At 44.9% G+C, this 11,220-nt stretch overlaps 2 protein-coding genes across 3 annotated transcripts; both read left to right on the top strand.

Moving 5' to 3' along the window:
- Positions 1 to 1,633: 1,633 nt before the first annotated feature.
- LOC124483168 (gamma-glutamylcyclotransferase-like) lies at positions 1,634 to 6,384 on the top strand. Of its 2 annotated transcripts, XM_047043472.1 has the most exons (5): positions 1,634 to 1,890; positions 2,665 to 2,789; positions 3,129 to 3,274; positions 3,709 to 3,841; positions 5,524 to 6,384. In XM_047043472.1, the coding sequence occupies exons 2-5, from the start codon at positions 2,679 to 2,681 to the stop codon at positions 5,686 to 5,688; spliced, it is 555 nt and encodes a 184-aa protein (XP_046899428.1). In that variant the 5' UTR covers positions 1,634 to 1,890; positions 2,665 to 2,678; the 3' UTR covers positions 5,689 to 6,384. The 2 variants fall into 2 exon arrangements, with proteins under 2 accessions (XP_046899428.1, XP_046899420.1); XM_047043464.1 differs by lacking the exon at positions 1,634 to 1,890 and having other exon boundaries at positions 2,433 to 2,789.
- A 1,823-nt stretch (positions 6,385 to 8,207) lies between these two features.
- Positions 8,208 to 11,178, top strand: LOC124483180 (gamma-glutamylcyclotransferase-like). The gene is made up of 4 exons (XM_047043485.1): positions 8,208 to 8,575; positions 8,818 to 8,969; positions 9,901 to 10,033; positions 10,748 to 11,178. Exons 1-4 carry the CDS (start codon positions 8,372 to 8,374, stop codon positions 10,952 to 10,954), a joined length of 696 nt encoding a protein of 231 aa, XP_046899441.1. The 5' UTR covers positions 8,208 to 8,371; the 3' UTR covers positions 10,955 to 11,178.
- The last annotated feature ends 42 nt before the right edge of the window (positions 11,179 to 11,220 follow it).

Raw genomic sequence — 11,220 nt, 5'->3', positions numbered from 1 at the left:
GGGCATGGAATATATTGGGGCATGGAATATACTGGGGCATGGAATATACTGGGGCATGGAATATATTGGGGCATGGAATATACTGGGGCATGGAATATACTGGGGCATGGAATATACTGGGGCATGGAATATACTGGGGCATGTGCCCCAGTAATAAGGGTCTGAGGATGCCCCTGAGTCCTACTATTTACTACTACTAGCTTACATTTACATGTATTCTTTTAGTAGACGCTCTTATCCAGAGTGACTTCAGTACATGGACTTTCCCCGAGGCAGGTAGGGTGAACAGAACATCAGTTTTCACGGCTGGGAATTGAACCAGCAACCTTGTGATTAATAGCCCGATTCCCTAACTGCTTTCCCCCTCTGACAGCTTACTGTTATAGTTAATGCCATCATTGTGGTGTTAACTGACATAACCATAACAATATCGTGGTTATCAGACATGATGTATTCATCTTCGTCTTTGCTCCAGAAGAATATGTCAACGATCTATAATGACGCCTTAACATGCCATGATATCACTCATTACATTAGGCTATAATTACGTTTGTCGTGCCATGAACATAAATGTGGCGAATGTTGGGGGGAGCAGAGCCAGTGGCTGCGCTGACAATGAATAAAGTGACTGCACCTGTCTAAAGGAGTGTCGGGAGGAGTATAAAAGATGGAAGGGAGCGGGGGCTCGAGGTTGTTCTGGGAGCCGGTGTTTGGTGGAAATCACGGGGCGGAAAGCCAGCCGAGTAAAACGACTATGAGCGAGTTGCGATTGGGGAGGTGTTTGCGTTCGCACTGTTGAAGCACCAGCCACCACAAGCCATCCCCTTCAGAGGCAAGTTTAACAAAATGTCGTATTTAGACCGCGAACTACTTCGTTTTGTGTAAAGATACTCCAGCCTAGTCTAGCACTTGCAGGTGGATCTCTCTCCCCCTCTCTCCCCGTCTCTCTCCCCTTCTCTCAACCCTTCTCTCACCCTCTCTCTCCCGGGACGGAGCGGAGTATCCAACGTTGGATCCAACGTTGACAGGTAGCCTAGGTAATCTCACGCCAAACTTCATAAAACTTCAGAGCCCTGACCAATATCCCGATCACATTCAACAGTAGTAATAACACGGCATTATGTCCATGGTTACATCCAACAGTCCTAGTAATAACACAGCATTTGAATGGGCATCCCCCATAAGCAGCCAGGGAAGTTCAAATAATAACTGACCTTATAAAGGATAGAACAGATGTAGAAAGGTTTTCAGAAAACTTATGAACGACAGTTATAGAAGTTATAAAGACAGTGGGAGAGGGAATGTACTATAAAAGGGAGATATGGAGAGCCAGGGAGAGTGGACTTATCGTCAAGGTAGAAGCAGATAATAAATCATAACGTTTTAAATTGAATACAAATAAATAGCCCATATAAAGTATTTCGCTACAATGTAACTATGCGCATGAACAGAAAGGACCCTGAGACTTCTGGGGTTCAATCGGGGAGGTGGGGTGTTGAGTGAGTGACAGTCCTTATCGGTGTTTTTCCCAGGGATGAAGGCGCGAGCACATGCAGAGGGGGCGGCGGCTCCGTCTGCTATTGGTTACTTGATTCTGAGCTCAACGTCGATTAACGATTCGAGTGGGCGCAGTTTGACTCAACCGATTCAGTGTCTGACTCTCTCTTTCTCAACAAATCTGCTTTTAATAAACAACTGGATCGAAAGTATACCTTCCAAGAGGTTCAGCAGACTGCAATACTGGCTCGGTTAAAATACTGTTCGCGTCAGGATTACAGGAAAATAATTATGAGAGAAATCCTTCAATAACGGCGGTGTCTCGCTTTCACCAACCGCACAGCAAATTCTGTATTTTCATGGCAGATTTCCCCTCAAAATGAACAGCGGCGGGTGAGCGTCAGCAAAGCGTGAAGCAATAATCGGTCTGTCAAATTGTGCGCTATAATGCTTGGCCACGTATGATTAACGATGTGTGAAAAACATTAGGCCTACGTGTACTGCGCTATAATGCGAGAGGTGCAAAACGTCTTTACAGGCACTAGAGGGCTCTGTGTAAATGTGTAAAAGTAAGCCGTTGACTCCACTCCACTCTCAGAGCCCCCCCTCCAGGTCAGAGGACAGGTGTTGTATCACCCGATGCATGACTCTCTGGATTGGCACCCCCTCGCAGGAGCGCGCGCCAATCAAAGAGTGAAGGATTTCGTATTGATATCGCAACCAAACGAAGGGGAAACAGAAGTCTCACATTATACTTTTTTTGTTATAGAATTCAAGAGAAGAATGTTGGTTATCTGTGTAAATATATGCTATTTTCACAAAATCCTTAAAATTCGTCTTCGTTTGGTTGCGATATCAAGACGAATCTCTTCAGTCTTTGATTCGCGTGCGCTCCCGCGAGGGGGTGCCAATCCAGAGAGTCATGCATCGGGTGATACAACACCGGCACCGTGGATTAGCATGAGAATAGCGCGTGAGCGAGTATAAAAAGAGAGCGCGTCTGTGTTGTCAGCTCTTTGTCACAACCAGCGCTCATGACCTCACCTTGCGTCTCCGCTCCACCTCCGACCCTGCTGGCTGTGTTTCCTCGCTACTCTCTCCCTCCTCTCCTCCTCCCTCTCCTCCTCCTGCCCTCCTTTCTCCTCTTCCTCCTCCTGCTTTCCAAAGGAGTGTCTACCACTATGAACAGTAGCCACACCTTCCTGTACTTTGCCTACGGCAGCAACCTGCTGAAGGAGAGACTGCAGCTAAAGAACCCCTCCGCAGTGGTCCACTGTGTGGCCAAACTCAAGGTAACGGCTGGGGGCGAGGGTCAGGGGTCAGGGGTGGACTTAACTGTTCTCGCTCTTTGCTCTCCTTCTTGTCTTTCTTTCTCTTTTCTTCTTTTTCTTTCTCTCTCTCTCACTGAAGGATTGTTGCTCTTTTGGTATATTTTCTCTCTTCCTTGTCTATCCCTCTTTCTACTCTCTCTCTCTCTCTCTCTCTCTCTCTCTCTCTCTCTCTCTCTCTCTCTCTCTCTCTCTCTCTCTCTCTCTCTCTCTCTGTCTCTCTCTCTCCCTCATATCTGTCATATATCTTTCACATCTCTCATATCTCAGTCTCTCTCTCATCTCTTCCTGCTTCCTGTGCAGGACTATAAGCTGGTGTTTGGGAACTGGAAGGGGCTGGCTAGTGACCGCTGGCATGGGGGTGTGGCCACCATCGAGTTCAGCCCGGGGAATGAGGTGTGGGGGGTCGTGTGGAGGATGAATATGTCAGACCTGGAGTCTCTGGACAGGTACAGTACCCCCCCCCCCCGCCCCCCCATGAACCCCTTCTGAACCGTATAGGGTGTGTATTTCGTTTTTGATCCCAGTGTGTGTGAATTTAGTTATTTATTTATTATTCTAGTGTGTGTTCAATAGGGGCAACTGGTAATTCTGGGTAGAGGGCTGAATTGTATCTCACCTATATCTGAACACTTTTATTCTGTTTTGGATGTGTGCTTTGCGAGGTTGTGTGTGTGGTCTGTGCTGTGTGTTTTTGTGTGCGCGGGTGTACTGTGTGTGTGTGGTCTTTGCTGTGTGTGTGTGTGGTCTGTGTGTGTGTGGTCTGTGTGTGTGTGTGTGGTCTGTGTGTGTGTGTGTGGTCTGTGCTGTGTGTGTGTGTGTGTGGTCTGTGCTGTGTGTGTGTGTGTGTGGTCTGTGTGTGGTCTGTGCTGTGTGTGTGTAGTCAGGAGAGTGTGAAGTTAGGGGCCTACAGCCCTAGCGAAGTGTTGGTGAAGACACAAGGCCAGGATCTTCACAGTCGAACCTACATCATGAACAGCTGCATCTACGCAGCCCCTTCTCCACAATACCTCAAGGTGACTCTCCTCTCCTTCACCGTCCTCTCCTCTCTCCTCTCCTTCAATCCCCTCTCCTTCACCGTCCTCTTCTCTCTCCTCTCCTTCATTCTCCTCTAGTTAACTCCTCTCTCCCCTCTCCTTCTCTCCTCTTTTCTTCTTCCCTCTCTTCTCCTTCACTCTCCTCTTTTTCTTCACTCTACTCAATCACTCTCCTTCACTCTGTTCTCCTCCACCTTCCTCCTCCTTCACTCTCTTCTGCTCATCTTGTTTCTGTAAGATACTTAAAATACTCTGACCACTTAGCTATATCTATCTCCAGTTGTCTCTCTAACCCCCAGCCTGTCTCTCTTACCCCCAGCCTGTCTCTCTAACCCCCAGCCTGTCTCTCTAACCCCCAGCCTGTCTCTCTAACCCCCAGCCTGTCTCTCTAACCCCCAGCCTGTCTCCCTACCCCCCAGCCTGTCTCTCTAACCCCAGCCTGTATCTCTAACCCCCAGCCTGTCTATCTAACCCCCAGCCTGTCTCTCTAACCCCCAGCCTGTATCTCTTACCCCCAGCCTGTCTCTCTAACCCCCAGCCTGTCTCCCTACCCCCCAGCCTGTCTCCCTACCCCCCAGCCTGTCTCTCTAACCCCCAGCCTGTCTCCCTACCCCCCAGCCTGTCTCTCTACCCCCCAGCCTGTCTCTCTAACCCCCAGCCTGTCTCCCTACCCCCCAGCCTGTCTCCCTACCCCCAGCCTGTCTCTCTAACCCAGCCTGTCTCCCTACCCCCCAGCCTGTCTCTCTACCCCCCAGCCTGTCTCCCTACCCCCCAGCCTGTCTCTCTAACCCCCATCCTGGGGCTGTGTGCTTCTGTAGCCCCCAGCTTCAGGCTGTGTGGTGCTTTCTGGTGCTCACGTTGTGCTTGTCTGTTGTGTTTTAAGGGACAATAGGGTGCGAGCAGCACCGGGGTCCCGGGCTTTGTCGGCTATTCAGCCAGGTCCAGCCCCCCTCAGAGAAGCATCTGGAACAAGCGTTCCTGCTCCACCATCCATGTGTCCGCAAGGACACATGTTCATGAGCCGTGTTCCTGGGGTCAGCAGCAGCCCCAGTCAGGGATGCCTGTGGTCAGATCCTGGGGCAGTTGGCTTCCCGCTGTTTGACCGGTGGCGAGATACTCTTCCAGATTGTTCTGTGTCGCTCCTGTCTGATACAATCCTAGCCCTGGGGAGTCAAAAACAGTGTGCGGCTGTGATGGGCTTTGCGTGCCTTTGTGTCTGACGCTTTGTGCATTGTAGCTCCCGGACCAGTTCTTTGTTTTCCTCTTGTTGTTGTCGTTGTTGTGTGAGGGTGGCGTGGCGTGTGGTCCGATCAGAGTTTCACACACCACTCACATTCTCACATGGCGACTCGGGAACCGTTCTCTGTCGACATTGGAACCCTTAGGTTCTCTGTAGACACAGTACAACGCTGATAGGTTCTCTGTAGACAGTGGAACCCTCAGCGTCTTTGTAGACAGTGAAACCTTAACAGGTTCTCCGTAGACCAAGGAAAACTCGGGTTCTCTGTAGACAATGGAACCCTCTCAGGTTCTCTGTAGACAGAGTAGAACACTCACAGGTTCTCTGGAAGCTCCTGGGCCTACCAGGTGTTCTGGTTCTATTAGTTCCAAAGGTCCTATATGACGTTCTGAGCTAGGTGTGTTCTGTTTGGTCGTCTCAGGTGATCATGATGGGGGCGGAGCAGAATGGGTTACCGAAAGACTACCAGGAGAAGCTGAAGTCGATCGATACCAACAGGTACGAAGGCCAGCTGTCCGTCATGACCGACCTGGGGATCGCCCTGCGCAAGGCCCGCGAGAGAGGCAGCCATCGCTTAGATGCCTAGACACATCGCCAAGGCAACAGAGAACTGTGTTTAAAGAGTAACTCAACACCCCAAAAATGTTGGGGGAGTTAAACCTTTTATGATTTAATACTTGCGCATTTTTCAACTCATCAGTCCTGGTCATGATACTGACAAATGTTTGCAGAAAGGATCATTTTGATTGTTAAGGGGCTCGCCTTTAGGCTTGTTTGGCCCCTTGGTTAAAATCTGAAGATGTTTTTGACATATGTAGTATCATTTGGAGGTATGACATATCACAGGGCGGGGTAGTCAGCTGATAACTGACAATGTTCATGAATCACTTTGAGCAACTCCCAAAATGAATCATCTTGATAAAATCCCTCATCCACAACTTTTTACCAGAAAGCTTTTATAATTTTTTTAAAATCAAATTGCGGGCTCAGGCTGAAATTGCGGTGTGTAATTACTCTTTAAAGAAACGGTTTGTTGAATAATGGATAATAAAAAACAACAACCTATGTCCTCTATGTATATCTGGAAGACTCCCTGTCATTAGAATCACAGTTGGGCTGAATGTAAATAAACCATATGTGTTCTATTATGTGGTTGGTGGACAATAAACCCTCTCACTGTTGTCTGTTGACGTGTATAGTGTTATGACAACTATCCTTCTCTAAAGATGGATGTTTTGACCAGAGAACACGTGTTAAAAAATACATTGCTGGTGGTAAAAGAAACTGCAAGTTTTAGATTCTGCACAAGAATAAAACCTCCGTCAATAATTTGTCTGAACTGCGTGGAAGAGTTGTATTGCTTGTAGCCTATGTTTTTTCAGAAATCCAGAAACGTCTGATTTTTTTTTACAATGCATTGACTCCATCTGCTGTTGGAACCAATTACTAGCCAGTGCTCTTCCGTGGTTCCCTGTGTTCCAGTGTAACTTGCTACATAGGGGGCTGCGATGTCAATAGTCTGTCAAAGGACCTAATGTTCAGACTTGGTTTTATTCATCTTTCATAGATTTTCCAAACGTGTGTTGATAGTCTTAATAGTGTTGATAGATGGCATAATCAAAATTCATAATTTTTATTAATTAATAGTTTTCAAGCAAAACCATGAATGACTGGGTATCTAGAAATACTTTAGTGAAACAAGCGTCACCGTAAGTTAACCACTTCAAAGTTTTCTTTACCCTTGTGAACAAACATTCTTCAAGTTATTTATATTTTGTTGAACATTTTTACTTTTTCCATTTAATCCTATTTGAATCCAGTAATTGGTATTTAACTCCAAGAATGTGTGGTCATTTTGTTTTGCAAGAAGATTTAGTAAGGGAATCAACAGAATACGAGGGCTTGTGTAGCCTATACTTTTTGGTGATGGCGTCTCTAGCCTATGGTCTCTAGCCTGTGGTCTACAGACTGTGGTCTCTATAGCCTATGGTCTCTAGCCTGTGGTCTACAGACTGTGGTCTCTATAACCTATGGTCTATAGCCTATGGTCTCTATAGCCTATGGTCTCTAGCCTATGGTCTACAGACTGTGGTCTCTATAGCCTATGGTCTCTAGCCTGTGGTCTACAGACTGTGGTCTCTATAACCTATGGTCTATAGCCTATGGTCTATAGACTATGGTCTACAGCCTATAGCCTATGGTCTATAGCCTATAGCCTATGGTCTATAGTCTGCGCTGTATAGGGGAGACCGGGGTCGGTTGGCACACTTTATACTGTCTGACATATTTCTCTGGCATCTTTCATGTTAGAATATTCTAACTGCAGCAAATGAAACATTATGGTCAAAGCTATAATTAAGTATGTTTAAATGTACATAAATCTTTTCTAAAATGTGGTGATTAGTGATTAAAGTCATGTTGTGCATTTAAGCCAAGCAGCCCCATCACGGGGTTGGTTGGCACTAGATATGGGATATGGGGTTGGTTGGCACAATGTTAAAATGCTATAGTTACTCAAAATGAAACAACCAATAGAAACAATTTGAACATTTATTAGTATATTTAAGCAACTTATCATTTAATAACATGTGTTGTGCCATTCATTAGATTAGGCAACTAGAATGAAGACCGGAATGTTGACAACAATGTTCTGATTAGACAACATTTAAAGGGACAGTAACCACAACAGTAGTCCAACCAACTAACCCCGCTCAATTTTAACCCAACATCTGTGATTACATGATGCTAGCCAGCTACCATCACTCATCAGAGACTTTCACATTTTAAATGAAAATGCAACTGTTTCCTATGTCTATTATACACGTAACACATTTCCAATATCTTTATCTGACACCGTTTTATAATAATAAGTCCACAGACCACTTTTATTTTATTTTACTTTTGATACTATAAAAATGAAATGCTACCCTCACCAAAAAACGTTTGTGACTTTCAGAGGTTTTAACATGGTAAATTAATGCAGGCGAAGAAAGCAAACATTTTGTTGTTACAATTTTGTCGCTGTTACCTTCAAAAGGAACTAAAAAAGATGTGCCAACCAACCCCCGTTGCCAACCAACCCCAGTCTCCCCTAAGTGAATGATGATCGTCGAGGGAATAAGGAGAACAATATGTTCCCAGAGGCAGTCACCCCTTCTGCGGATTTAGCCAATGAGCACCCACCCACAAGCGCCGAGGGTCCACACGATCCCTAAACACTTTCCAAAACAACACTTCCAACAGAGAAAACACCGCTTTACAGAAGCGACATGTATTGCATACTTTATTACACGGTGGGGCTTGCTTTGTTCCAGCCGCTGTTAGCGGCAACGGTCGTGCAAGTTGATGAAGACTATAAGACTTCAAATACATCGACTGACTTTCTTTATTTCGCTTATGGAAGTAATCTTTTGAAAGAGAGACTGCAGTTGAAAAATCCGTCCGCCGAGTTTGTAAGAACGGGTCGACTTAAGGTAGGATAACACCTATTTGTGCTACAAACTTGTTAAAATATAGTCCAATGCAGGAGACGGATTGACACTGGTCCAAATGTGGTCTTAAATTCATTTATTGAATTACTCAATTAATGTAAGAGTAGACTACTTAATTAAATATTTTCTTACAAATCTAGGGAAGTTCTAATTACATCTACATTCGTAAGACATCATTTCAAAGCATATCCTACAGGCTACTTTTAGCGTATTTTTTCTGTCAGGATTATTCTCTTCGATTTGGACATTGGAGGGAAGACTTCAATGGCTCTAACTCCTGGCACGGAGGTGTCGCGACCATCCAGCCGGCCAAAGGAGAAGATGTGTGGGGAGTCATCTGGAAGATGGACAAATCCAACCTCATCAGCTTAGACAAGTACTTACATTTTTAACACTCCGGTACTAAGACCACGTTTCAAGTTTATTTGCCATTTGTAAGTACAAGTACAGCTGAATTGTACTGCTCGGTTCTGCTCCTCTGTTCTGTTTCCAAGTCTAAGTCCTACATGGTTCTAAATCTTAATTTCCACACTAATAAATACTAACAGGGGCATAACATTTTAGTTGTTTTTCTGTCCCACCCACATTTGAAAACAAACCTACATGAATACTAATCCTATATCATGTAACATTCTTATAAACTATAACTTTTCCATCAGTAGAAATACATGTGATGTCAGACATTAATTTTAAATTACATGTAAATGTAGAAAGTAAAAAAGTGCTCTCCTTGTAAACCTGTTGAACCTGTTTCAACCAGTATTTTCATATGAAGGAGATTATAGGGTGAAAGTGTGGCCTACATTCCAGTTCACATAAGATTCCAAAGAGTCTTAGTGGACCCACGGCCACTGAGAAAGGTTCATACTGTATATGACTAAATGAATAGACCGTCAGATTTGATTCAGGTTAGGCTGGATCACAGTCAAGATCAAATCCGAAAGTCTGTATTTATTTTCCATTCCTTTTAAATCAAGGATTTCCTATGTGCGTATGTTAATTGCAATCAGTGGATCAGATCATGCCCATTACTATTTGTCCATATACCCTGTCTTATTATTCACTCCAACATGTATTCCTCTTTTAACCTTAATACCCATCAACCCAGAACCTAAACTGACAGTCACACCTTTGTAGGGCACATGGACAGAACAAACTCCACAATACAGGAGATCTTTGTAGGGCACATGGACAGAACAAACTCCACAATACAGGAGATCTTTCCATGGTACTTTTCGGAAGGAGAGGGTGGGATCAGTCATTGTCGACTGTGTCATAATGGCGGTGGCTTGTTGCTCTTGTCCCAGACAGGAGGGGGTGAAAGGGGGCAGCTACAGCCCCACGGAGGTTACCGTGGACACAGAGGATGGTCTGGTGGTCTGCCGGACCTATCTGATGAACAACTTCAAAGCTTACCTCACTTCCCCTCCGTACAAACAGGTAAAGAGCGTCCATGAGCACAAGAGTGCCCCTGGAGGCCATCGGGGGACACACACCTCACAGGAGAGGAACAGCAAAGTCTGTACAGGCTTGAAGGACACCCCTTTGACACACACACACACACACACACATATGGATGCACACACATGGACACACACTCACTCATTCACACACAAACACTTTCTCTCTCACACACACAAACACACACACACACACACACACACACAAGCATACACACACACAGTTGTCAAGGCCAGCTGCATGACACAGCGATTCTAAGTATGAACTTGACAGTACGGTCAGGCAGAATGTGTGTATACACTCTTAGGCATGCTACATATCTCCAAAACTGACTGAAATAACATATACAATGTTTATTGGTCTTCAAGAAAAACTAAAATCCCAATACATGTGAGGAGGTCCTGGAACCCCCCTGGGCATCCAATTAAATACTGTTTCATATTCTCATGAGTTATCTTATTATTGGTAATCACAACTGTCTGTGATATTACTCTTGATACTTCCTGGGGTCTGAGCAGGGGCGTTGTTGCTTGGATTTCCAAAAGTTAGCTCATGATAAGATTATTAAAAAAATTGAAATCTTGACTTGTACCTTTTTGCCTCTGCCTGAAAAGGAAGATCACTGTCCCCTGGGATAATGTCAGAAACTGGAATATTTTGTGCATGTAAACGTAGTCACTGTTTTCCCTCCAGGTCGTGTGCCTTGGTGCCAGACAGAATGGCCTGCCTCTGGAATACATTAAGAAGCTGGACGCTGTGGAGACCAATGGTTACAGCGGTCCCTCCATTATGGATGACATCATAGGCTTCAAGCCCACGGGAAACCCCCAGATGGAATCACCGGAGACAACAAGCAAGAAAAGAAACCCTTTTTTAAATTGGTTATATTGGTTATCTTGAAGTTTTAATACAAAGGTTCGCTTTTTAAAGGCTGTTTTTTCAATTTTACTCAAGCACATTTTGCGATTATTTTGGGTGATAATGTGACGCGTTTTCATGAAAATAAACTTCGGAGTGTCTTAAGAGCAAATAAATTACAAGTGTCGTATTATGATTGTTTGTTACTTTTGAAAATGTGTTCAGTAAGCCTATATCGCCCAGTAAAATGTCACTGTAAATATTTGTAATGTCTACTTTTACTTTCTGTTGCTTGCTCGGAATACCGC

The sequence above is a fragment of the Hypomesus transpacificus genome, chromosome 2 (assembly GCF_021917145.1).
Source record: "Hypomesus transpacificus isolate Combined female chromosome 2, fHypTra1, whole genome shotgun sequence".
Taxonomy (NCBI): Eukaryota; Metazoa; Chordata; class Actinopteri; order Osmeriformes; family Osmeridae; genus Hypomesus; species Hypomesus transpacificus.
Note: the sequence above shows the minus strand (reverse complement) of the source record. Positions and strands in the feature narration are given on the sequence as shown.